Raw genomic sequence first — 26,873 nt, forward strand, 5'->3', positions numbered from 1 at the left:
CAAACACTATCCACAACTGAAATTTACAGAAAAAAATGACATTCAAGCTCAATTCAAAAATCTGTTAATATAGATAAACAGTAAACGTTTATAACATCAAAATTTTAGTTTAAATTGAGTATACATTGAAGAGTTAAGAAAAAAAATGATGTAATCGTTTGTATTAACAAAATAAAGAATCAAAAATGAGTTTGTCTAACAGTATATATATGGAACTTGTACAAGAGAGTGATGAACTTGGTTGGGGTACTATCCAGAAGCAAGTAACCAAAGAGTGGTAAGTGAAGAAATGGCGATGGTGATCCAAGAAAGGAAAGCTAAAGCAACAGAGAGTTGATACCTCCAACACTCTGCTTCAAAACTGCATTTTCCTAAATCCCCAAAGTATAAAACCGTTATCCCCGCTGAGGACGAGGCTCCTGCTAGAGACAATGTTGCTGTTACCTAAAACACACACAAACAAAGATGATTTTAAAGTTTTGATGCTTTCTTGGGCCATTTGGTAGAGAAAGAGAGGGACTTACCCAGTCTCCAACTACAAAGAGGCTGATCAAAACCGGGCTAACAAGCGTTTTCTTTCTTGCTAAAGCAAATGTGTCTAGTATCGCAAGGCCGAAACTCCATATGACTTGCAAACCCATTGCTGCAATTAGGTAGCTGAAAACCATATCTCTAGGGGTAAGAAGAAAATAAGCTAAAAGTTCCAATCTTTTTCCTCTACATCAGAAACAGAAAATACAAAAAAGCACATAGCTTCTTGATGTTTTAAAACTGGAGAGAAACCAATATCAATAACTGTCTAGAACAAGATCGTCTTCCATGTCAAAACTAGTTACATAAAAAGCAGAGATCTTCACGGTACTGAGCAGAGTCCAGAGGTCTAAACTAGTTAAAGATTCTAAAAGCAATTTTCTAAGAAGATTGGATCTATAAAAAACCTTCCCTAGATTTCAATAACAAGATTGATCAGGTAAGAGACAGAGAGTGTTGATTACCAGAAAGAAGTGTAGCTGAAGAATCCACCGGAGGTAACCATGTAAGAAATGGAGGCAGCAGCAAAAACGCACTGACAAATTCTCAAGACAAGACCAGTCAAAGTCCCTGGTGTTCCAGGGATATCTATCATTTCCCTCTTCCAAGGCTCAAACAACCCAAATCAAGACAAACCCAAATCGTCAAAATATAGTATTTGTTTACTTCTCCGACAAAAAAAAAAAGAAAATCAGAACCTTGCCGCCAGAAAAAGAAAAAAAAAACAAGATTCTGGAAAGATCAGACGGTTTTACCGGTGAGGAAACAAAAGAGTTTTTTTGTTTAATGGGTTTAAGGATACGCAATTGAAGGATCAGAGGAGTAGAATTAAAGACTTTTTCTGAGTTTTCTTTTTTCCACAGAGAGGGATGGCGAAGAAGAACAAATGCGCATTTTTGTGTTTAATGTTTTGTTTATTGGAAAGTGGAAATTTCTTATAATTAGTTTAATATAGCTGATGGTGAAAGTGATTGACAAATTTCTGTGTATTTTTTAGTACATCTTTGAACTTTTGCATTGTTGGAAGTTTGCTTTTTCTCCATTGGCAAATTCATTTTTAAAGTTTGGTTGGTTAATTTCAGAATATTTCCACTTCATATCCAAGTTCATATTTGTAATTTGAATTTTAGAGTTAGAAATTCTAGAAAACATAGTATAAACGATTTCTTTAAAAAAATAATATAAAAGTTATAGAGACGTACTTTCTATTTTATAAACTCAGATAATTCATAAAAAATTTCAAAGATAAAATAATAAGAATTGGATAATATATTAACATAATCAAACTAATATGATGAAAAGATTAGAAGATCAAAAAATTATTTTGCTAGTTCTAAAATTATTAATGAATTTTTACAATTTAAATGAGAAAAAAAAATGATTTAAAATCACCCATTTATAGTTTACACAATAATTATAGTTTAAAGTTAATTTGAATATATTTAAAATTAGTTATCAACTTGAAAACTATTTACATTATTGCGTTTTCAAAATTACAATTACAAAATATAAAACTTTCAAAAAATGATCAATATTTCTAAAAAACTTTTAGTTTAATTTTTTAAACCGCATTTCTTTGCATTTTTCTCTCTTTTTTTGAGAAAGGATTATTTCTTTGCATTCTTGTGGTGTGTTTATGATATGTATACTGAGTTAAAATTTAGGCCTTGTACGGGATGAACATTCAATATACAAATCTTTTTTACGTACACTATTATTTATTTGTATTTTACATATTATAAAATGATAAATATATATTGAATACTTGAGAAACAAGTAATTTTTACATATATAATTGAATTGGCACGAACACATAAATCAAAATAATTATTTTTTTATTTATAATTTTATGATAAATAACTACACATAATCATATTTACTTATTTTTTATGGTATGTAGTTAAATTTAAATGATAGTAACATACACATATAGTATAAATTTTTAATATAGTTGTCTATTAAATAAGACTTTGTATTCATATGATTTTATGATCATTTATTTTTTTATAACAAAAATTTTAAATTGCTGAAAACAAAATTTCAGTGTGGTCTTTTAATCTATGTAGTAATTTATAATTGTATTTAAAATTAAATGTAAATTACAAAATTAAAATATTAAGTTCTCAATACTTGTTCAATACAAATTTAAGAACTAAAATATCTATTTTTATATGGTATATAATTTCATTTAAACAGTTTTAAAATATATATACTTTCAATATGAATATAAATATTAAATGAGAATTTATATTCATATCGTTTTATGATCATTTCTATCTAGCTATAACAAAAAATATAAATCAGTGATCATAATTTTTAAATGTGAGACTTTAACAATTTTAGTAATTTGAAGTTGTTTTTAAAAATTCAAAATATAACATATACGAAAAATCCAAATTTTTATTGTGTGGTCAACATGATAATTTAGTTTATTTTATAATATAAATTAAACAAAAATTAAGAACGATATAAAAATTGTCACCAAATCTTTATTATTCAAAATTGTATATTTTAATAATATTAGGTAATTATGTAGATTTTCTTTAGGAAAAGAATGAAAATATCTTTTTGTACATTAATAATCAATTTATAATTAGTTTAACAAAAATTATAGTATATATTTATATGGACCAAGTTATTAATTCTCTAGTGATTTTAAAATCATTATAACAATGCCATGTGGCATAGATAAAAGGTTGTATAGATTATCTTTAGATAAAAGGTTGTATAGATTATCTTTTAATATAAGGTTTTTAGTAATTAAACCCCTCAACTAAAAATGAATCGTAAATAAAACCCCCAACTAAAAATCATGTAAAATAAACCCTCAACTTTAATTCCGTTAACATATATTAACCTCCGTCTAAAAAACCGTGATGGAGGGTGACATACATTAACAGATTATAAGTTGAGAGTTTATAATGTTAAAAACTTATAAGTCATTAATTTTTAACGATTCAAAAATAGTTGAGGGGTTTTTTCACTAAAAGTCATTAATTTTTAAAAAAACTTTATTATCATTTATATATTGTTTTAGTTTGATTTATAAGCCTTTAAAACTAATTTATAAATTTTAATACATAACTTTATTATAAAATTAATTTATACATCCTAAATTAATAATTTTAAACACTACTTACAGCTTAATATAACTTCAAAATATTAAATTATTTGATATTTGGCAATAGTGATATAAGAAAATTTGTGTGTTTATATTGTCATTGTCAACTATCAAATAATTTAATTTTTCTAAGTTATATAAGTCTTAAAAATTGTGGAGGATAATTCATCCACGAAGTCAATCTTTCTATTTAGAGTTAGGACACACTTTTTCTTATTTTCATGATTTTCATCATCTCGCTCATACTTTCCCTCTATCCCAAAAAATAATACATGATTATTTTTATTCCAATACATTATATTTTTGTTTGTTTTCTTGATCAATAGAAATATATTTGATATATTACTATTGTATTGCAATATATGTTTCAGTAGTATCACGAATAATGTTAGATTATTTTATCCTAAAAAGTAGCAGAATCTGTAAAAACTTATAAAATAATTATGAAACCGTATTAATCATATGCAAAAGTATTAAAATGTTTATGAAGCTTTATAAATCGGTTATAAAGTAATGTATTAAAATTTATAAATTAGTTTTAAAGACTTATAAATCAATCTAAAACAATATATAAATGATAATAAAGATTTTAAAAATTTAATAACTTTTAGTGAAAAAAACCCTCAACTATTTTTCAATCGTAAAAAAAAACCCTCAACTAAGTTTTCAACATTATAAACCCTCAACTTACAAACCGTTAACGTATGTCACCTTCCGTCACGGTTTTTTAGACGGAGGGTAACATATGTTAATGGAATTGAAGTTGAGAGTTTATTTCACATGATTTTTAGTTGAGGGTTTATTTTACGATTCATCTTTAGTTGAGGGGTTTAATTACTAAAAACCCTTTAATATACAAGAGATTTGTGTGTTTGGGACTTTCTAATCCTTATTCCAAAACGAGAAGATGGGACAAATTTTTCATGCTATATGGCTGATTTATTTATAGTAATTCAGTTTTTTTTTTAATGTTGAACTATTTTTAACTAGTTTATTACTTGTTACTCAGAATGTGTCTATGATTCATATCCACTAAAGAGAGAAATGCTACTATACTACTACTACGAGTCCATAACCAATTCATTGTTGATTCCAGTGTTTTAAACCTGATCCGGACCGATGGTTTTAACCGCGTACCGAATACCAAAATGGGTTGGGGTAATGCTAAAATCTAATTAAGGCTGAACCGATTAAAAATCTATATTGAACCGTTAAAACCTAAGGAACCGGTAACCTAATGAAACAGTCAAACTTTGGTTCGTATATAAACTAAATTTTTGTTAATAAAACAATTAACTTTTTTTCTTCTAAAGTAAAAATAGGGCTTCAGAAAGATTAATAAAGTATGGTTGTTTGTTTTTTTTTAATTAAGCCTTCTCGTTTTTTTATGTCTCTACAACTCACAAGTTACAAGATTCACAAACTTAAATCTTCACGTCAAGATATGTTTTTGTCTACTTTTCACTTTGTTTAAATATTATTTTATGATCACTAGTATTAAAAAAAATTAATAACTGAAACATTTACATTTTTGAAATTTGTGTAATTTATAAAAGAACAGAACATTTAATTATTCTTGCTTCTCATTCCACGAGCAAGTCAAAACTTAGTTTACATGATCTCTTTTTTTTCTTACTTGTGGTTTAACCTTCGTTATTTTTTTGCAATGTACTTAGAAATGGAAAAAAATGATCCAGAAATTCAACTTTCACCTAATTCAAACATAGAACTTAGTTTCAATTTCATTTTTCTTATTGATTTTTTATTTAAACTATTAAATTATTTTATCATTTTATTACACTTTCATTTTCTTATTTTTTAAAAAAAAAATTCTAAACATTATGGTTATTGAAACATTTTATTTGATATTAAGATCTATCTTTGTAAGAATATATATACTATTACAAAATATAATTAAATTCGGTTTAAATCAATCGAAGCCAGGTTGAACCACAATGACCTATGACCTAAAAAAATTTCAGTTCGTTGGTCCGATTTTAAAAACACTGGTTGAATCTAAAGGGTCATCGAACAAACTCGACAACGATTTGTAATTGCTTTATCCGCAAGCTATACAAATCGTTAAATACAGGTCAAAGTCTTAATTAAGTTTCTCAATTCTCTGCTGGTCAAAGTGTGATTTGTATTAAAGTAACTCATAAAAGTCTAATTTGAATTGTATGCAGTGTTGTAGGACAACATTTCATTCAGGATCTGACAAGACAAAAATTCTTTAAAAACAAGAGATCCCTTGTTATTTAAAACACAATTGAAAAGCCATATATCGGCTCAATTAGTTTTGTGCTTCTTGAGCATCCCATACTTATGTTTCATCGTAATGAAGAACACCAACGCAGCTATTATTCCAAAACCCTACAAGAATATCCAACCAGTTTTAGTTTCTGATACTTTATTGTCTGGACTATTGTTATCTTAATGCTAACCGACAATTATTGCTAGTTAACATATACCTTGATGAAGGGCATGAAAAATGTGTTAAATTTGCTCTGTGTGAACAGAGGATTCGAGTTAGCCTGTCTCTCAATCTGCAAAAAAAAAGTGATCCAGAAGATTATGTAATCTATAGTGTGATAATAAAAGTAATGAGACTTGATTACCTCGTTAACTAGATCGCAAAATTTCTGGCTCATAAGTTCCTGATCTATGGACTCGTGGTGGCACATGGCCACGGACGCTCCATTATCTACCGATAGCGTCTCGTTCACATACTGATCATACATTTCTATTGTGTTATATACTTGTATATAATCATATCTAGTTAGTTAATACTTAATAGTAACTAGCGACAAAGAAATTGATTATTAAAGTCTTAAGTCTCGGATCGGGTTACTTACAAAGAAAGTTATGTAAAAGATAGTGAGATGATAATTGTTATAGTCAGATTCGTCACCTCGCTTATTTGATCGCAAAATTTCCGGTGCCTTGCGTTGCTTAAACTGAGTTCTCCACAAGCTAATCATGTATTTCAGGTGTGTTATAATTATATATTATCAATACATTAAATACACCAGGTCTAGCCGCGGATATGGTTCTTACTGCGATGAGAGATTTGTAGAAAATGTTGATACGATTGTCGAAATTGTATGTAACCTCGATTGTAGAGATCATACAAAACCGGGCTCAATATTGCTTGGTATATGAGCTAAGATCAAACAACATGCAAGAGTTTAGTAATTAGTACATATGGTTTGTTATTTCAAGGTTAAACATAACAATAAGATAACGACGTGAATTGATATACCAAGATAAGTGCGCCGGGGTAAGTGGTGGAGAGGAAAGATATCCCTCCGTATAACTTCATCATTATACCAAGACCAATTATGTACTTGGCCTAAAAATATTTTGATCAATATAATGAAACAATTAGATAAACTAGATTTGTTAATTTCTCGTATGTGTTATACTTAACAACTTGGTATCATATCACTCCAAATACCTTCATTACTATACCAAGAATTATGTACTCCTCAGCAGCTTCTTCACCATTAAGGTTAAATACCAACCAAGCACGTTCATCATCATACCTTAAGGAAAAAACATTGAATATTAACAATTAGATTAAAGAAAAACCAATATATATCATTTAGATCTATATTTTGATTAGTGTTTACTCTCTCCAAGCAGACACTATAAACGCAAACGCGAAAACAATTCGACCGGCATGTATAAGACACAACATTTTCTCCATATTTTCCCCGAAGTAAGGAAGATAAATAATCGTATATCTATTTGTGTTTAAATGTACTAGACAGAAAAAGAAAGTCTGTTAGGAAGGAAGATGATGATCACCAAAGAGACGACTATATGGTAATTGAATGATGGAAAATTAAATATACAAACTGTGGTTTTTTATATATAAAAGGACGAGAGTAAACGCCTACTATAAGTGACAACATTGTTTAAGATACTATAACTAGTGATTAGTTTGACTTGTTACAAGTTGATAATATTATGCCAAATGTATTTCTGAATCATTACTGAAATGCGAGATTAGTTTGACTGATTTAAAGTAGATGTTTTTAATGCTACAGATCCTAATTCGTTTTTACGTGTTGTGAATCTACCATATATAAATAGTTAAATACTATGAAAACAGATGAGTTCCAGAAAAACTATATAACAAAAAAATATATATTTGGTTCTTATTTAAGCTAGAACCGTAGAACAAGAACAGTTCTGCAAAGATGGTCAATATACATCTTGTCATGTGCATTTTTTTTTTGAAACACATTGTCATGTGCATATATATATATATGTTTTTTTGCTTAACTCTCTTTATATTCTTGTTGTGATACGTAAGGTCCGGCCATTGTGTTATTTAACCGAGAGATTTTTAGAGCAGAATTATTGGGGGTCTTTGCTCTTGGGCCTTTAATACACATATATTTGTATGTATATATTATATATACGTATATAATATATACATACAAATATATGTTTATTAAGGACCCAAGAGCAACGACCCTCAATAATCATGCTCTTATATACTTATAGGGAAAATCGCATTTTAAATCTTGAGAATGTCACATTTTCGCACTTTAAACACTGAACGTTTTTGACTATCACTTTTAACTTTGAAAGTGACATTTTTTATCATAACAAACCTCCAAATCAACTAGGTGACATGTACTGTTCATTTTGTGATGACGTGTCGCTTTTTTTTTCTTTTAAATAAAAAATAAAATATACAGAAAATTAAAAAGAAATTAAAAAAAATCGAAAAATCGAAAAAATAGAAAAATCGAAAAAACGAAAATATTCAAAAAATCTAAAATTTCAAAAAATTATAAAAAATAACATTTCAAAATTAAAAATAAAATAAATATGTTTAAAAATTAATCCAATTATAAACCAATAAGTATATATAATATAATAACTTGAATGGTGATTCTAGATTCTGGCTTTTGGTTTTTGATTTTTTTAAATTTTTTTGATTTATTAATACTTAACTTGTTAAATTTTCAAAATAATCCTATTATTTGTATTATTTATTAAAATGATATTTATTTTAGTAATTTTAAGTTTGTTTAAAAAGAAATTAACTTATAAGTGAAGTTCTTAAAATAGTAAATAACTTTGAAATTAAATAACTAATCAAACTTTAGAGAAACTAAAATATATGTTACTTATCTAAGAAGCTCCACTCATACCAAAACCTAACATATACAAATCTAAAGGCATAGCTCTCTATCTCTTAATTATATTTCAAACTAACTTATAGTATTTTAGTTAAGGTCAAAAACATTTTAAGTGGTCTATGAGATATTTTCTAGTTTCACAAAAATTTAATAAGTTAAGTATTAATAAATCAAAAATTAAAAAAAAAAATCAAAAACCAAAAAACAGAATCTAGTATCACCATTCAAGTTATTATATTATATATATATATTTATTGGTGTATAATTGGATTATTTTTTTAAAAATATTTTATTTTATTTTTAATTTTGAAATGTTATTTTTATATTTTTTGAATTTTTCAAAATATCAATTTTTTCGAATTTTTTATGTATTTTATTTATTTATTTTTTAAGGAAAAAAAAGAAACCGACGCGTCATCACAAAATGAACAGTACATATCAACTCGTTGACTTGGTAATCAAGTAAACTTTATTGGAGGTTTGTTATAGGTTTGTTATGATAAAAATGTCACTTTCAAAGTTTAAAGTGCTAGTGAAAAACGTTTAGTGCTTAAAATACGAGAATGTGACACTCCGAAAGTTTAAAATGCGATTTTCCTTATATATATTTATATATGTATATAACTGTTTCAAATAGCGTCAATTTGAAAAAAGTGAAGAGATTTGTCTTTTTCGTGTAATTTAAATATTTAGATTCCTCATTCTTTTTCTTCGATTGCAATGTGCCAATGTATACTAGAATATTCACTGCTATGCTTCTGCGTGAATATTAAAGCATCGTTAGTCACGATTGAAGTAATGACGATTGAAGTAAAAACAACATGGAATCTTATACAATAAAGGAGAGTTGTCTCTCTCCTCCTTCCTCCACATCATCGTTTTAGCATGGGCAAAATTAGACACGTGGCAGGTGATTTTTTTTGGTTTACGCTTGCTCTTTTTACGTTTTGAGTGTTGGGCCTCTTATTTTGTCTTTTGTTATTATAGTTTTCTGGAGTTTGGACTTTTACAAGACGTTTGTTCAGACCAATCACGTGTAGGGCGTTTCATCAGCTTCTTAGCTTTAACATTCCTAGCTCAGCATCCTTGCGAAGCCGTCGATCAACTCACTATAACGTTTCTCATTTGCATTAAAACTTACTTTAATCCGAGTTGTAACGTGATTACCCCCACCTCCTACTCTCAAAACATTCAATTGGACTCATCGTCTCCCAACTAAACCGACGGAGGCTCCGACTATAAATCTCCTAGCGATGACAGCACAACTTCACCAAATCGAGAAGAAAATTCTCTGCTAATTACCCACTCCGAGAATGGCTAATTCCTTCAACATTCTTGCGGATTTGAAAAACAGGGACCAGTCTCCAAGGTCTTCCGATCCGTTCACCCTCTCGATCACTCTCTAACTTTCGTTATCATCTCCTTGCTACTTTCGATTTCAAAATTTTAGTGTTTTTTTCTTTGTTTTTTATAGGGGATAGTGTTGGACATCAAGAGATCAAAGGATTGATCTTTTGATTTTAACACGATTATAATTTTATGTGCAGGAAGATGACAGGCGTAAGAGTATGTGATCAGTGATGCTACTGCGATTGTCCAGACAAGTTTATAGCATCGTATAATATCGTGGACCGTACTGTATACCAGGCTCCACAGCGTTGTAGTGTCTTTGCAGCTCGAGTTGTATGTTTCTTCATCCTTTCTATTTACGTTCATGTGTTGCTTAGAGGGCTGAGACGCAAACAGTTTTTTTTTTCTTGCTGCTAAAGTGTTTTTTTTTTTGTTTTCTTCTCTTTCTCCTTTTAGGTTGGCTGTTTATAATATTTAGAAGGCTTTCTCTGCAGCTGCATTAAAGTAGGAGACCATTAGGCAGGGTAAGATTCTGTTTTCTTCAATAAGTTGGTTCTGTCTCAGTTTCATGTGATGTAAATATTTTTCCTACTAAGAGTTAGTTTCAAAGTTTGTTGCGAGCTTGACTAGCTATGTCCATAAGACTGGACTGAGAAGTATATGTTTTTTTTGTATGAACTGCATGTAGATGCAAATGTAAAAATACTTTTAAATTAACTTAGGAAGCTCATAGCTGAACAGATTTAATTTATCAAGTACTTTAGTATCTGTTGTTCTTTGTTGTGATTAACTTCATCGATCTTATGATATGATCTATGGTTTTCAGTTGATGCCAAAAACCAGAATGAGCCTTCTGAGACAAAGCCCCCAATAATACACAATCTTTCACACCACTTCTCTTTCGGTAAGTATCTCCAATATAAATTATTTTTTTTCCTCAGTTGGGTTTTGTGGGATTGCTCTGTGACAGAGGAATTGAATTTGATGTTCTTAGATTCATCAAAAGATGTCTTCATAGAAAACATGAAGCAACACACCTTATATAAGAAAAAAACGGAATTGAACAGTATATATGTCGAATAAGTCAAGAGTTCTTTGAGCAATGCGTTTCTTCAGGCCGATCTTGCTTTAGCAAAGGACTGCAACAGAGGCTCTTTTCTCAGGTTTTTCTTCTGGTACCTGGTACCTCAGCTCTTGCTGCCCTTATTTTTGGAAGGTATTTGTGTTAGCTTCGACCAAACCCGTCTTCAGAATCACTAAGATTTGATCTTAAGTGTAGGTTTGGTTGCTCATGATTGTTGTTCTGTTTCTGAACCAGACACTCAATGGTTGCAAATGCGGGAGATGGCAGAGCTGTTATCTGTAGGAATGGTGAAGCCATAGACATGTCTCAAGACCACAAACCAATCTACTTACCGTAAAGAAGAAAGTCAAAGGAAGTGGCGGCTTTGACGATGCCAGTTACTTAAATGGCATAGCGATTATGACATGAAACTATCACGAGGGTCATGATATCCACTCATAGAAGAGCCAGGAGATTAAAAAGATACATTTAACAGAGGAAGACAAGTTTCTGATAATGGGATGCGAAAATTCAAAAGGTTTTTGTATCTTTAGGTGTGAATTACGTCGTCACCATGACCCGATAAAGCTTGCTTTGAGGTCTTTAAGGCTAGATAAGTTTGCTAACCTAACAGTGGTTGTTTAATTCTTGTCGGCTGATGACATGGCGATGGTCGCTCCTCTGGTGGAGGATCAAGTTTGACGGAGATTGAGGGCCTTATTTGACGGTTGAATGAAAAGATAGTAACATTCCCTTTTGTGTTCTTGGCTGAGCTTTTTCTTTCTGTTGTATATTTGGTGTCTGTATGTAACTTCCAGTGTTTATGTGCCCCAGTTTTGTGTAAGCGGTTATGTGTTCATGAATGGATTGAAAGTTTTTATATGTACATGCTTCATTTAGCTTATATAACTCCATATGCTTGGTCGCAAACTACATGCATATCCAATTTGTATGCTTGGTCTGTCGCTATTTTGTCCACTTTCTTAAGCAAGCAAATAGTTTTGTAATATGAACATTAACAATATACATTATTAAACACTTAAGGTTAATTAGGAACCAACAATTGTCCAACATGAAAATAGTTTTGCATATTTAAACAATGTATGCGAAAATTGTTACTATTTTAAGAGGATGAAATAAGTTATTATTTTCCTTAAAACAAGATAATCATAAAAAACACAAAAGCATTTACATTTTTTCTTTTGGAACATCAACTTTAATTCATGTTTAAATTTCAACTGAATTTATTTTATTACGACTATCAGCTTTTTTTTATACTTTTATTGATCAATCATAACCAGTTATACTATTCCATATTGTCCTAAGCAATTTTAAAACAAACTAATACACTACGGTCGCTTACCACTATCAAATGAATCAGAAAGATATCATTATCTTTTAATATACATTCACCTTCATATTTTTGAACATATTTTCTTTACTAATACTACAAAATAAACTATAAATTTATTTAATAATAAAACATACGAACCCGGCGCTACTAGACCACTAGTAGATAATGAAAGAGAGATAGATAGTGTTTGTTCATTAGGCAAAAAATGATTCCATGTTTAGATCTAAAACATAAAGACAAAGGGAATCAAATGAAATCTTTAACGAAAAGTAATATTAGAAAGTGGGCTTGTGTTTCGAAAACAAAAGAAAGTGGGCTTAGTTTTAGTCAGTTTTTACTTTGGATTCTTTTTTAGCTTTGTTGAGTTTGTGTTTCATTGTCAAGAAAAAGAGCAATGCCCCTACTACGGCCAATCCTTTGATGAAGCTTAAGAGATGCTGAACAAACTCGGCATGTCCAAACAACGAAGAGTTTGTAGCTGCCTGATCCGTAAGCTACACAAAACAAATCATACTCAGTCAGCCGAAACATTTCGTTATGTGCAACTTATTACACATATATAGGCCGCAAGAACACACCTCACGGAATTTTGATATGACATTCTCAACATGCTGCTCGTCAAAGTTTGACTTGTAGAAATTGTTTACGGTGTCGTAAGACACAGTTTCATTCAAGATCTTAACAAACAAACCGACAGGATTAGAAAGAAAAAAAAGTGAGATTCAAAAGAAACCAAAGTGGCTGAAAAAGAGAGATAGATGTTGTCACTTACCCTTTTGAATTTGAGATAAAGGAGTCCAAATTGTTCAATGTCGACACGATGACTATAGAAATCGTGATGGATCATTGTAACAATGAATTGGTGTAGAAGCTATATAACAACAAGGAAACAGATTGGTTTGGCATGAAACCAAGAGATCTATTATAACTATAAGATGAAGCTCAAATTATAAGGAACTCCATTACATTCCAAGATATATATATATACTTATGAAGTTGTTATCTCGTTCTAATTAGAATTGGTTCTAGAATATAATAAGAGCAAACTGAGAGTAAGTACCAAGAGGAAAGCTCCAAAGAAGCTGCCATAGATGAAGACAAGTCCACCAAGCGTCTTCACTATGATACTAATAGCCATAAGATGCTTAATCTGGTCTCCTGAATATCCGAACTTCGGTCTCCAGTAATCCTGTGCTCCTTCCCAATTGGAGTTGAGCTCCATGTAACTAAATATAACAAAGATAAAAAAAAGCTCTAGTTGAGTCAAATCATAAATTGAGAGGAGGATCTGATACCGTTAGAGGTCTCACATCAGACATGAGTTGCGGTCAATATATGGACACATATCCATCTACTACAAAACCTAAGATATACCTTACCAAAATTAAATTTCACACCATCTTCCAATGTTTATAGGAATCTAGAAATCAACCTGATCAATCTCTATTAAAATTCTAATTAAGATTGTTATGATGAGGATATTAAATCTAAAAAGGGTAAGAGGAAAACAGAGGATGTAGTTGATGAGTCTTACTCATGCCAAGCAGAGAAGAAGAAGGAAGAGGAAAAGAGAGCTCTTCCAATAGTTTCAATATACGGGAAAGTAGCAACTTTACTTCCTAAATTGTTCACTTTTCTCTGCACAAAGTCCATCTCTGGTTCTTACTATGTATCCTATCAAATGAGCCAGAGGAAGATAATGATGAGGACGGTAGGTTGGGAACTTTAGATGATTGTATAGAAAGAAAGTCCTTACTCTTTAATTGGTGATGAGAAGATGATTGAATTATAAGAATAACTGCGACTCGGTCTTCTTCTTAAGAAGAAAAGGTGGATGCACTTCGCACGTTCTAGGCGTTTTTTTCCTGCTTAAACTCGAGAATAATTATACTAATTACACCAATTACAAGAAAAAAGTGAGTATACTGTTTTAAGATTTTACTTTTGAAATTTAAGAAACTTAGATGAAGAAGTTAGAACAACATCAGACTGCATTGACAGCTGTAGTTCTGTATATGGTGCACCATTAAGAATAGCTTAATACCTCATTCTTACATCTCTGTGTACTTGGTGTGCTATCAAGCAAAAAGCACGACACTTAACTTTGGGAAATAAACTATTTTGATCCCAACATATATAGTAATCCCTATCGAACACATACAAACAATGACTGTAACAGCTCTTGCCTCTAGGCAATCGACACTTGGATATATAACATGCCAGACTTAAGCAATGGACATTTGTTTAACAACAAAACCAAATCATTTGTAATTCTTTACGTGCAAAAAGAGTTGATAGATGAAGACAACAACTCATAGAAGGGTTTGCTAAAAACGAAAGTAGAGAGTGTGAAGAGGTAGGCTGTGTAATTATTTTGAAATCTAGCTATCCTTGTGAATTCTGTTTGTTTTGTTTTGTATATTACAAAAGATCAGAAAATAAGAAAAATTGATCCAATTGTAAGTTTGTAATCTGCGGTTTTAATGATTCTTTTTTTTAATTATTATTACAGTGCTTAATCTTGGTTTAATTTAGTTTGGTTTGAAGATAGATTCCACGTTAAACACATGAACTACATTAAGATCACTACTGGGCGTTGTCTTCATAATTTATCATAAAAAATAGATCATGACAGACAAGATACCTAACTAATCATATTTTATTAATATTTGTACATACATACTCGCATAATTATATAAATACCATTTCTGTTATATATCTTTTCATTGAAGATGAGTTATTGACTTGTGCCTCTTCATAATTGGTTTTGACCAATTAACACAAAAAGTGGTGTCGTTAAGTTTCAAATGTTACCATATAAAATGGCTACGTGTACCCTGGATTTACATTATTTTATGATGATTAGCTGTAATCTGTCCAATCATTTGTTTTATATTCAAAATCATATCATGTAGGGATTATATGCGGACAACTAGTTATAATGGTGCCACTGTATCCAACTTAACCAATAATGTGATAATTTTATTTAAGAAAACCCCATAAAAAACTTTGAAAGTAACACACTTTAAACCTTAAATTTTTTTAACTATCACTTTAGAATTTCAATATGATATTTGTATCACAAAAAAACCTTCAACCTGGTTTACTTGTTCATAAAGTAAAAAATTGACATGTTGTACATGTAAAAATGTGATGATGTATCGGTTTTTCTGAAAAAAAATAATTATTTAATTAAAAAATAAATAAAAAGTTAGAAAATTAAATAAAAATCAGAATACTAAATAAAAATTCAGAAAATTAATTAAAATTTCAAAATAAATTAGAATTAATTGAAGGGGAAATTTTATGTTTACCATTTTCAAGGTACCACTTTTCATCTTTACCATCACTAAAGGGACATTCTCAAAATGCATTCTTCATTAAGTGGCAAAAGACTCTTATACCTTTGTTTTCTATATATATAAAATAAATCATTATTTAAATAAATAAATAATATTTTTTTTTATGTTTTCGAATTACACTTTTTCAAATTCGAACTTTTTATAATTTTTTTTGAATTTGTTTTTGAATTTTTTTCAAATTTTTTTTTGAAAATCGAAAATTATTTTGAAACTATTTTTAATTCTTTTTTTATTTATATATTTATTATAATCCTAAATTTCAGATTCCAAAAACCTTACCACACCCCTCAACTCTAAACCCTAAGTTTAGATTAGTTAACCCTAGTGGTATAAGTGTCTTTTATCATTCATTAAAAATGAGTGTAAAAGTGATTAGTGTAGACATGAAAAGTGATACTATGAATATGATATTTGTGGCAATTTCTCTTAATTAAAATGCAGAAAATTAAATAAAAATTCAGAAATAAATAAGATTAAATTAAAATAAAGAAAATTGAATAAGAATTCAAAACAATTAAACAAAAATAAAGAAAAAAAATTAAAAAAAAATCAAAATAGTTTTTTTTAATTACAAGATTGTTAAAAGAAAACAAACATATCATCGTTGACAATAACAATTTCAAATATAAAACTGATAACGATGGTGGTTTCTCTCATGAACATTGACAGTGACGTTTATGACATTATCGTTAAAAATGACAGTAGATATGACGAAAACATCGTTATTGACATATCTACCGTCATTTTTAACAATGATGTTAAAAACTATCATTAGAGATATGTCAAAACTTCATTGTTAATAGTTATGAGAGAAACCACCATCAACATCACTCATATGTTTGAAATTGTTATTGTGATGATATGTTTGTTTTCTTTGAAAAATAATCTTGTAATTAAAAAAACTATTTTTAATCTTCTATTTTTTTTTTTAATTTTGTGATTTTTTCTTTACTTTTTGTTTAGTTTTCTAAATTTTATTTAATTTTCTGTATTTTAATTTAATTTTCTGTATTTTAATTTAATATTATTTAGTTTTTTAATTTTTATTTAATTTTCTGTATTTTAATTAACTCTAATTTATTTTTGAAATTTTAATTAATTTTCTGAATTTTTACATAGTTTTTCCATTTTTATTTAATTTTCTGATTTTTTATTTATTTTATTAATTATTAATTATTTTTTCTAAAAAACAGACACATCATCACATTTACATGTACAACATGTTATTTTTTTTACTTGATGAATAAATAAGCCATATCGAAGATTTTTTGTGACACAAATATCACTTTGAAAGTTTAAAGTGCTAGTAAAAAAAATTAGGTTTAAAGTTTTTTTTGTGTAGATTCTATTTTCTAGGCTTTTTATGCGATTTTCTCATTTTATTAAATAGTACTTTTAATTATTCTCAACAATTGGTTATGCAACGCACATCTCTACCATTTTATTTATTTTAATTAAGAGTCTTTTCTGTGAACGTTGACTTCAAAAATACCCAAATCTTCTCACCTTTCTAGATAAAAACACATTTAAATAATAAGGAACACATTAAGACTTTTGTTCCACAAGCCGGTCTGCATCAATAATGGTGTTTGTTCATATTACGACTAATGACTAAACCAACTTCTTCCTTGTAAGTTGCTGCTTACAGATTCATCAAAAATTTTACTTTTTGTTTCTTATAATTAAAAAATCAACATCCTTTCTTGTTTCTTATATTAAAAAATAAAGAAATGATACAATAATTTACTGTTATGCTTTCTAAGAAAAATAAAACCATTGTGTTTCTAGAGTTCTTGGCTTAACAAATGATTCTCATCAAGATACTTCCTTATCCTCTCCATGATGATTTGACGTTTTTCGTATTTTTACCACTATCTTAATCAGATTTCATAGCTAAAATTGACATCAAGAACAAAATACGAGGATGTCAAACGTCAAGAACATGATGTGCACAACCTTAACAAGGTCAATGCCAGCAATTGCATTTTTTGGTAGAATGGCATTTGCCCTTGTCTTTATCATCTCTGCTGTCCAAGAGTAAGAATATTAGCGTACATTATGGAGTCATTTAGTTTGCTTCTACATCACAAGTCTTGATACACGATCTATGTTAGTTATGCTGATCATTTTGGTGGCGGTGGTGGGCCGCTCGAGAAAACAGTTGGACCACTAGTAAATGTGATGACCAAATATGGCTCTAAGGTTCTGATGTAGAGGAAGCTACGATAACACAATGAATCCTATTTAGTCTGAGAATACTTAGGATCAAAGTCTTCTTGATTCGTTGAGAACTCTCGAGTTCTAGCCGTAACAAGGAAATTAAGGGTTTCAAACCTCTTTTTTATAAAATATCAATATCAATAATCTCCATACAAACTTAAGCCTAAACGGCTATATATAAAAAAACATAGAAACCTTAAAACATTAGAGATAAATATTTTAATAATAAATACTTTAAATAAAACACTAAATAAATAAGATATTTATTCTAAATATCTTCTCTCCATCATTTTCTCCGGGTTGGAAAGATTCGTCCTCGAATCTTAACCGTGGTCTTCAAATAATATGTCTTTTCCAGCCATCCAATAACAAAATTCTTGACTCGCAAGTAAGCAGTCTTGACATACTTCATCAATATTGAGTTTTGTATAACGGTGTATCAGACGTGCCATGAAGAATTGTGGAATACGTGCACTCTCCATAATAATATAACAAGACGTAAGAACATGTCCCTGCGCCATATCACTGTCCCATGCAACAGCCGCCGACAGAGTACATATCAATTTCACAAACTCACCCTTGTATCTAAAAGCTTGATCTCTAAGCAAGCCTTCAATTGGGCTTTGTTTTGGAAAAGCCCAAATCAACCTCTGAGTTTCCCAATTGTTGCATCCTGCGAGACCTAACTCAAATTTTGGGAGAGCAAGATCATCTTTTACGGTCACACCATCTACGTCTTCCTCCGTAACGATAGCAACATAGTCGTCATAGATTGGAGGACCATAAATCCTCTTACACAAATTCTCATCATCATATGTGTCATAAACTGGATCGCCATAAATTTCTCTGAACTCCTCACAAAGATCTTCAGATAAATTAAATGGATATGAATCCACAAAATAGCACGTACCTTCGATGAACATGTCTGGATCGAACTTTGATTAAGAAACCAAAGTGCTGGCTGTGATACCAACTGATGTAGTGGAAGCTACGATAACACAATGAATCTTATTTAGTCTGAGAATACCTAGGATCAAAGTCTTAATCTTCTTGATTCGTTGAGTACTCTCGACTTCTAGCCGTAACAAGGAAATAAAGGGTTTCAAACCTCTCTTTTATAAAATATCAATATCAATAATCTCCATACAAACTTAAGCCTAAACGGCTATATATAAGAAAACATAGAAACCCTCAAACATTAGAGATAAATATTTTAATAATAAATACTCTAAATAAAACACTAAATAAATAAGATATTTATTCTAAATATCTTCTCTCCATCAGGTTCTCACTTTCTACTCCGGGATGCAAGTGGTCGCATTCGATGTTAGACTTTTAGAGTTTTCGCTCATAACCGCAAAGGGAACCGCAGCCTTGTGGTTCATCTTTGGACAATCCATCCCAGCTTACTTCTTAGGTCTGGGCATTCGGGGTCCCAATCGGGTTTCGGTTTTATCCAATCGGGTTTTGGTTTTTCGGGTTTATCAAAATCAGCCCCATTCGGATTATATGAAAATTCGGTTCGGGACCGGTTCGGGTTCTATCGGGTTCGGGTCGGAGTTAGTAAATCTTCAAAGAACCGGTACAACCCAATATATTTTTGGGTTCGGATCCCAATCGGTTTTTCGGTTTAAAGTATCTGATTTTTACCTATTTTATAACCAAAACATGAGTAAAATTAGTTTTTCAGTTTTAAAATACCTGATTTGTACCTATTTTGTAACCAAAACTTAAGTAAAATTGATTCAAAAATAAGGAACATCAACCGTGATCATTCAAAATCAAACGAAAATAAACATATTTACTGATAAAAAGAAAACAAAATAAATAAAAGCATAAAACGAAAATCAAGTTCTCATGAAATGAGAAACATTGTTTAACGAAAACAAAATTTAAATCTAAATATTTCAAGATTCAACGGCCATCTTCAACCATCAACCTTCATGTAATAGATAAGTATTTTAGGTGTTCAATATTTCTTAGAGTATTTTAGATAAATATTAGGAATTGAGATCATGTTTGGTACAAGATCTTTTCGAGGTTTTGAATGTTTCGGGTTCTATCGGATATCCATTTAGATTCGGGTTCGGTTCGGATAATACCCATAACCCGAAATACCACAAAACAAGATCATTCGGTATTTACGTCGGGTTCGGATTCATTTTTTTCGGATCGGATTCGGTTCGGATTCGGTTTATTTGCCCAGCCCTATTACTTCTTGGTACAACCATATATTTCTATCTTGAATCTTTTTGCACAAGATTGTAATCTCACTACATGTTTTCTTGATTCAGCTGGCAACGCAAATCCTCTCAACTATTATTCGTTTCCCTACCAACTTGAACGACTTCACTCAGGTTAATAATTAGCTTTGCTACCGCATAAAATCACACATATTGGTCTTACGTGATCAACAAAGATTGTTATTGACTCGTAGAACTTGACTTTAATCGGGGCGTTGCTCTATTACATTGGATTGAAGCATGACATTGACAACCTCGACGAGGCAGATAAGAGCAAGGAGGAGAAGGAAAAGGAAGATGACAAGCCCTCTACTTCCAAAGCCAAAGCAAACTGAACTTCACAAACTCTGTTGCTTTATTCCGGCAGTTCACACTATGTATTTTACCTTCTTTTTTGGTTAATCAGACCGCTCTTTGATATCAGTTCTCGATCAAATGTTTTGCATTTTGTTATGTTTTCTGGTTCATGTATTAAATTATTCACCGTATTAAACGTAACACAATGTGAATATTTCTAATCTCTGGTATTGTCTGCATACAAAAAAAAACGATTGTGGAATTAAAATTTCCGTTGTTACTTGCTCCAACCTTGGATAAGGTTAAATTCAGTGATCATGGTTCAGTATAGTTACTACTCGGAAATATTTTTTGAAAACGGTTAATAAAGCCAACTAACAAGAGAGCTCTTAGGAGATGAAGACAAGACATGCAATCAGAGAGAGATTGGGTAGAGAGTGCATTGGTGTTTTCTTTGTCAATGTTGGAGGGTTTCATTTATTACTGGAATTGCTTGTTTGTGTGCAAAAATGCATTTTTTGTTTTGTTTGTTTTAATATTGATAGAATATTTAATGGGCAGGCTCATGGGTTCTGGGCCTTCTTATTCTATATCTTGAATATTAGTTTGTTATAAATGTATATATCTGAATAGAGATTCAAACATGTCAGGTGTTCGAGAACAAATCAAATGGAAAAATGTAAAATTGGTAGTGAATATATACGGTGCTTCTGTTCTTTGATTATATATTCATATTCCTTCTCTATATAGTTTGTACTTAGCTCTTAAATCCTGATTGATATACTTGATTTTTTGTGACAATATTTCTTTTTTTGCCGGATATATAAATACACCAAAAGCTAAACTATAAGATTCAAGTAAGTTTGGGTCTTATATCTATAATCCCTCTGAAACTCAAATTAAGTATTAAAATTTTTTGATTTATAGAATAATCAGTCCTACGACAAGAGGTTTGAATCCGCAGCACACAAAAAAAAAACACAATTCAGGTCCTAGTACTACCACCAACGCTTTGGTATAGTATTGTTTTAATGTTTTGAAAATCAAGTTGGTGATTAGAAAGGGACAAAGGGCTCTAGTAATGAACAAGAAGATAAAGATAAAGACATGTAATTGTTAGGAAAACCATCTCTATCGTATGTCATTGACGGGATAAGAAGTAGACAAGACTTATGTTATATACAATATTTTGGATATACAAGGACCATGTTATCCGAACCTGTGCACTTATTATCTAGTGTGTATGTTCCCTGTGTTGTAATTTAACTTCGAGAATATATATTTTCCCGGTAAAAAGACTCTGATTTCCTATCTTTTCAACCAGTGGTCACGGGGAAAACAGATTTCTATGTATATGTTTTACATTTCTATATATCATATATTATGATAAGATATACATATTACATACTTTGAAACAAAACATATGATATCAATCATATAATATAATACAGATTTTTAGAAAACTCTCAGAGGAAATATGGTATTTATAATAAAAATCACATTATATAACACATGACTCGGGCCCTTTCGGTATTTGTTCAAGTGCCAGGGGAATGAATTATACATCGAACATATTTACTGTTTGCTAGTGTGCAACTGATATGACATTCACATTCCGGGATCTTGATTCTGCGAATTGCATCACTTAGTCGGCTCTTTTGACTAGGAATTTTTTTTTTTTTTTTTTTTTTTTTTTTTTTTTTTTTTGTTCAAGCCATTATCATCTATGCTTCATATAGCCTCCTATATTCAAACAAAGCAATACAAGAATGAAATAAAATATCTTAAAAGATTTTTCAGAAGAAAATGTTAGAAGTAAGTATAAAATTGAGTAAATATATGGAATTTTAATATATGTCTCACTTTTACTTGTGAAGAGGCATTTTTTATAAAGAGCCTGTTTAAATTTATTCATTTATACTGTTGGTCTAATTCTTTCTTTTTTTTCTTCTTTTTCTCAAAACTATTTTAGTCGAGATGGTTAGGATGCGTCCGCAAAAGTTGAATGTAAAGTGAAGAGTGGCCATCTATCTGCCATAAGGGGTTTTACTGTAGTTGTCAAATAATAAGTATTTTAAGTTTGTACTAATGATTAATAGTATTCTATAGAGATTGTCAGGTTCGAAGAAACAAATGTATTACCACAAGTGGGTTTGATTATATAATATACTAGCCAGATGTGTAAACCCATCTCTCCCTAGATTTACTTTCTGCAAATCCAATCCATTTCTACTTTATTTTATGCAGTTTTTATAGTTTAATAGGCTCGAGGAATGTGCAGTTTAGTTTTAATCTTCACTAGTCTAGGGGGCATGCATCTAACATTTTCTAATATATATTGATCAACTGGTAACTAATAAAGCTCACAAAGTGGCAGACAGAAATACAGATAAATAAGTCGCAAATATTCATGAAACTTTTACTTAAAGAAGACATCTAAGCAAAGCAGCATGTCACATGCTTCTATTGATGTGTTCTGTGTTGATTTTATTTCCAAAAAGATATAAAGAGAACAAAGGAAGTTGACAAAATATGAAAATAATAGCATAGCAATGTTTTATTTTGAACATAGAAACGTGATAATGTGATGGTGGTGACCTACTATGAAAGATCTATTTAACTAGGTATTCATAAAGTTGAACAATTTTGTTTTCTAATATTATATTGCGGTCTTACCCTACCAAAATACTAAGATTCACATGCAATTTCGTAGGGTCCAAAAGAGGAAAAGAACAAAAAGACAAGATATACATATCATAGTAATATTGGTGGTATATATAATATAACAATTTGGAATTTTCTTTCGATATTTCATTTAATATATGGTGTAAAAACAATGTTGTAAAAATTTGAATGTAGATGACAAGTTTAGATCAACTAGAGAAGTTGGTCAGCTTGCAACAATACTCTCCGGAGCTCACTCTCCATGGCTCTTAACATTACCGGCTTTCTCACAACTCCATTGATCCCAATCTGCATACACTTGTCCCACATTTCTTCGTCCAAGCTCACGGTCATTGCCACAATCAACGGCCAAGATCGGCTCCTGATCCTCATGGCCACTTCATAGCCATCCATCTCTGCCATTTGTAGATCAAGCACCACCACTTGGAACGTTGAGGAAGATGAGGAAGAGCTAGGTGCAATGGCAGTGAGGCAATCGTATCCAGATGATACCGCGGTTACAATGCAGCCAAGTTTTTCTAAAAGTTTACGCGTAACCGCCCGGTTTGAATCGTTGGTGTCTACTAATAAAACTTGCAAGCCACGTAATAGAGAATCAGAATGAGGGTGAAGGTGGTGGTCTAGAGCCGGTGCTTCCCCTATTCCATGGACTGATATGGACGGCCGGCGTCGAAACCTGAGGAGCAGTGACATGGTTTCCGGTGAGCCGTCCGATCCAGGGACCACCGAGATGTTCCCTTGAATTAACTGCACATAGGTTATAAAAGAATGCGAGATAAATACTCTTTCTTCCCACACTAATAACGACAGCTATAGAAACATACCTCCACCACTTTCTTACAAACACCAAAGCTTAGATCTTGTCCTAACCCATAACCAGATAATCTCACTTCGCCAACTTCTTGATCTCTTGACGAAACAGAAGCAAATGATTGAGAGCCTGAACCATCATTCTCAACACTCATTTCGAATCTTATGTACACATCTCCATCCGCCGAACAAGTAGGTGATCTCCATGCAGCCCATCTTTGATCACTCCTATCCAAGCTTCCTCTTTCTTTGAAAACCTTAAAGATCACCGACGACGAAAAGGATCCTTCTCTACACTTTCTAGGCTTTACTAAACTACCAACCATATGAAGTATCACCTGAAACACTCTTCTTTCATCTCCCACTACATTATCAGGCAGAGACTTCTCCGCATCAACCGTAAACCGAAACCCATTGTAAAGACACAAACACCTCGCCAAACAAGCCGCTTCACGGACCGTGCGGTGCAGACTAAACGGCTTCATCTCCGTGACAAATCTACCGTCCGAAACATCCATAGCGTCCCCGACCAAATTCGACATAACATTCCCGGTCTTCACCATCGTATCAACAATCATCTTCTGCTCATTACTCAACTTCTCGTCCTGTATCATCGACAAAAGACCAAGTATAGAATGCATCGGACGTCTCATCCCTTCGCTCATCGCTTTTTGCAACACATTCCTCGCCTGGCTCGCCCTCATCGCGTCCCTCTTCGCGATCTGCAAGGCCCGGTTCTGGTCCGCGAGCTTGTCCCTCATCATCTGAGACTCCTCAAGAACCGCTGCGTGAGACAACGCAACGGCTACTTGATCAGCCACGACTTTAACAATCTCAATCTCCTGATAACTCCAGTCCCGAGGCTGTCCGCTAGGTAACACGCAGACAAGTATGGCGTAACATGTCTGAATCAACTCAGGCGTCCCTCCTTTAAAATCCGACACGCGAAGCATCGGCATTCTAATGGCAGCCACCGGTCCAATCTCACTAACATCACCGCCGCTAGCTCGAGCTATCAACGAGTCAACGCTTAGTATATTCACATCATTGCTTTCTCTAACCCTAACAACGTCCACATCGTGCATAGAAACAGAGTAGCCATAACCACTCCTCCCTGAGCTCCCTCTAAGCTCATGAGTCAGATTCATCTCACTCTTACCTTCATTCTCCATCCACACGGCACAGTTCTGCAACGCTAAAGTCTTCGAAAGCTCAACCAAAGTGGTGTAAAGAATAGTGTGACGGTCCAAGGACTTGCGTATCTCTTGAGTAAGCATACGGACGTGAACGCCGGTCTCTTTCTGAATCATAATGAGACCAACTTCACGTCCAAGCTCATGAGCCTTCTTCTTGAGCATAAACTCTCGAACTTTAACTTTGAGAAGGAGAGGGATGAGAGTGATGAGGGTGATCGCAGTGGCGCAGGAGACGAGAGCGGTCAACATCTTGAAAACGGTCAACGCCACCATGAGCTTGAAAGGGTGGGGACCGTAAGTCCAACCGTGGAGGAGATGAGTCATACCGCAGAGGACAATGAAGGCGATGAACTCGAAGAGGACCCATTTGAATGGGACGTTGGAGCAGCTCACGAAGTAGAGTAACTCGATCGGGATTGAGAAGTAAGCGACTGCGATCAAGAAGTCACTTACTCGTTGCGTCTCGAGGATGTTCTCTGTGCTCCAGAAGCTTACTCCTTCGTCTTCGCAGTTACACCCGCCGCCGTTTCCAGCCGCCGCCGGAGAAACACAGATCAGTATCGAGAATAGTATCAATAACCCAGAAGCTACTTCTCTCGCCATCATCTTCTTCTTCCCATGAAAATGCTTAAACCAATGAATCTCTATAACTAGTAGAAACGATGAAAAAGAAAAAAAAATGTTAAAAATTAAAACTTTAAAAGTGGGTTAACAGTAGACAGAACATGCAAAGAAGGAAAGTACCTGAAAGACATGATTTTATTAAGACCAAACTGTCTTCCGTTCTCAGATCTGATCGAACTTATAAAACTCCAGCGCAGCAACGTGTGATAATCTTCGATTACTCGGTGGCATTCCGATGAACGAAAACGACGAGACCGGAAAAAAAAAAAAGAGAGAGAGAGAGAGAGAACAAATCTAGAAAAAGAATCTTAAAAAGAGGAGAGAGAGATAGCGACAAATCTGAAACCTATATAAAAACGTGGTGCACGTACATGTACATATATGTTATACACATATATATATATATATATATATATATATATATAAGCCGGAGAGAGAACATGCAAAGAAGATAAGTACTTGAAAGATGTTCTCAAGTCTTCAGCTCAGATGCTTAGCGAGTTTTAGACCTCTATAAGTTGTTTCCGTGTTCTGTGATTTGTAGACACTCAGGTTCTGAGATTAGTGACGGAGTTTTATTCCTTAAGCCGCCATTGGAGAATAAAAAGGAAAGTGTAATTTATAATACATGTGTGAGTAAAGGTTGGAGCCGTTGGTTTTAGAAGAAGGTTTTGGAGATTTTTTATTTTAGATTTGGGAAACTGTTGGGTCCCACTTGTTCTTACATGAACCGAACTTGGACGCAGTTTTGTATTTTTCTCTGAGTTGTTTATTTATTTATTTTATTTTTACTAATTTCTTTTTTGGGGGTCAATAATGTAGTATACATGTAACTAATATTCACTTGTAGACAAAAAT

The 26,873-nt window shown here is 31.8% G+C and overlaps 5 protein-coding genes across 6 annotated transcripts; 1 reads left to right on the forward strand and 4 right to left on the reverse strand.

The window, feature by feature from the left end:
- Positions 1 to 48: 48 nt before the first annotated feature.
- Positions 49 to 1,447, reverse strand: LOC106378614 (CASP-like protein 5B3). Its single transcript, XM_013818720.3, has 3 exons — positions 996 to 1,447; positions 525 to 657; positions 49 to 444 (listed from the first exon to the last, which is right to left on the reverse strand). The coding sequence occupies exons 1-3, from the start codon at positions 1,124 to 1,126 to the stop codon at positions 250 to 252; spliced, it is 459 nt and encodes a 152-aa protein (XP_013674174.1). The 5' UTR covers positions 1,127 to 1,447; the 3' UTR covers positions 49 to 249.
- A 4,727-nt stretch (positions 1,448 to 6,174) lies between these two features.
- LOC125577062 lies at positions 6,175 to 7,872 on the reverse strand. The gene is made up of 4 exons (XM_048737770.1): positions 7,832 to 7,872; positions 7,285 to 7,398; positions 7,110 to 7,197; positions 6,175 to 7,004 (listed from the first exon to the last, which is right to left on the reverse strand). The coding sequence occupies exons 1-4, from the start codon at positions 7,870 to 7,872 to the stop codon at positions 6,876 to 6,878; spliced, it is 372 nt and encodes a 123-aa protein (XP_048593727.1). The 3' UTR covers positions 6,175 to 6,875.
- Positions 7,873 to 9,218: 1,346 nt separating this feature from the next.
- On the forward strand, positions 9,219 to 21,896 carry LOC106448360. Its single transcript, XM_048736963.1, has 6 exons — positions 9,219 to 9,337; positions 17,880 to 17,977; positions 18,055 to 18,142; positions 19,445 to 19,603; positions 20,455 to 20,517; positions 20,598 to 21,896. Exons 1-6 carry the CDS (start codon positions 9,308 to 9,310, stop codon positions 20,736 to 20,738), a joined length of 579 nt encoding a protein of 192 aa, XP_048592920.1. The 5' UTR covers positions 9,219 to 9,307; the 3' UTR covers positions 20,739 to 21,896.
- LOC106378622 lies at positions 12,751 to 15,000 on the reverse strand. The gene is made up of 6 exons (XM_022708838.2): positions 14,335 to 15,000; positions 14,113 to 14,252; positions 13,639 to 13,804; positions 13,351 to 13,449; positions 13,157 to 13,255; positions 12,751 to 13,072 (listed from the first exon to the last, which is right to left on the reverse strand). The coding sequence occupies exons 2-6, from the start codon at positions 14,229 to 14,231 to the stop codon at positions 12,902 to 12,904; spliced, it is 654 nt and encodes a 217-aa protein (XP_022564559.2). The 5' UTR covers positions 14,232 to 14,252; positions 14,335 to 15,000; the 3' UTR covers positions 12,751 to 12,901.
- Positions 21,897 to 23,454: 1,558 nt separating the features above from the next.
- LOC106364668 (ethylene receptor 2-like) lies at positions 23,455 to 26,641 on the reverse strand. Of its 2 annotated transcripts, none has more exons than XM_048736976.1 (3): positions 26,136 to 26,641; positions 24,210 to 26,000; positions 23,455 to 24,132 (listed from the first exon to the last, which is right to left on the reverse strand). In XM_048736976.1, the coding sequence occupies exons 2-3, from the start codon at positions 25,995 to 25,997 to the stop codon at positions 23,578 to 23,580; spliced, it is 2,343 nt and encodes a 780-aa protein (XP_048592933.1). In that variant the 5' UTR covers positions 25,998 to 26,000; positions 26,136 to 26,641; the 3' UTR covers positions 23,455 to 23,577. The 2 variants fall into 2 exon arrangements, with proteins under 2 accessions (XP_048592933.1, XP_048592928.1); XM_048736971.1 differs by having other exon boundaries at positions 24,210 to 26,041; positions 26,136 to 26,639.
- Between the last annotated feature and the right edge of the window lie 232 nt (positions 26,642 to 26,873).

The sequence above is a fragment of the Brassica napus genome, chromosome A1, assembly GCF_020379485.1.
Source record: "Brassica napus cultivar Da-Ae chromosome A1, Da-Ae, whole genome shotgun sequence".
Lineage (NCBI taxonomy): Eukaryota > Viridiplantae > Streptophyta > Magnoliopsida > Brassicales > Brassicaceae > Brassica > Brassica napus.

Coding starts and splice junctions, on each gene's coding strand:
- LOC106378614 (XM_013818720.3), bottom strand. CDS start 1,126: ATGATAGATATCCCTGGAACACCAGGGACTTTGACTGGTCTTGTCTTG. Junction 658..995: donor TTCAGCTACACTTCTTTCTG/GTAATCAACACT, acceptor TATGGTTTTCAG/CTACCTAATTGCAGCAATGG. Junction 445..524: donor TCTTTGTAGTTGGAGACTGG/GTAAGTCCCTCT, acceptor TGTGTGTTTTAG/GTAACAGCAACATTGTCTCT.
- LOC125577062 (XM_048737770.1), bottom strand. CDS start 7,872: ATGTATATTGACCATCTTTGCAGAACTGTTCTTGTTCTACG. Junction 7,198..7,284: donor ATAGTGTCTGCTTGGAGAGA/GTAAACACTAAT, acceptor TTTTTCCTTAAG/GTATGATGATGAACGTGCTT. Junction 7,005..7,109: donor TTCTTGGTATAGTAATGAAG/GTATTTGGAGTG, acceptor AAATATTTTTAG/GCCAAGTACATAATTGGTCT.
- LOC106448360 (XM_048736963.1), top strand. CDS start 9,308: ATGATAAAAATGTCACTTTCAAAGTTTAAA. Junction 9,338..17,879: donor TGTCACTTTCAAAGTTTAAA/GTGCTAGTGAAA, acceptor TCAAACGTCAAG/AACATGATGTGCACAACCTT. Junction 18,143..19,444: donor TGACCAAATATGGCTCTAAG/GTTCTGATGTAG, acceptor TCTCTCCATCAG/GTTCTCACTTTCTACTCCGG.
- LOC106378622 (XM_022708838.2), bottom strand. CDS start 14,231: ATGGACTTTGTGCAGAGAAAAGTGAACAATTTAGGAAGTAAAGTTGCT. Junction 13,805..14,112: donor TTCTTCTCTGCTTGGCATGA/GTAAGACTCATC, acceptor TGTTATATTTAG/TTACATGGAGCTCAACTCCA. Junction 13,450..13,638: donor TCTTTGGAGCTTTCCTCTTG/GTACTTACTCTC, acceptor GTTGTTATATAG/CTTCTACACCAATTCATTGT.
- LOC106364668 (XM_048736976.1), bottom strand. CDS start 25,997: ATGATGGCGAGAGAAGTAGCTTCTGGGTTATTGATACTATTCTCGATA. Junction 24,133..24,209: donor TTTGTAAGAAAGTGGTGGAG/GTATGTTTCTAT, acceptor ACCTATGTGCAG/TTAATTCAAGGGAACATCTC.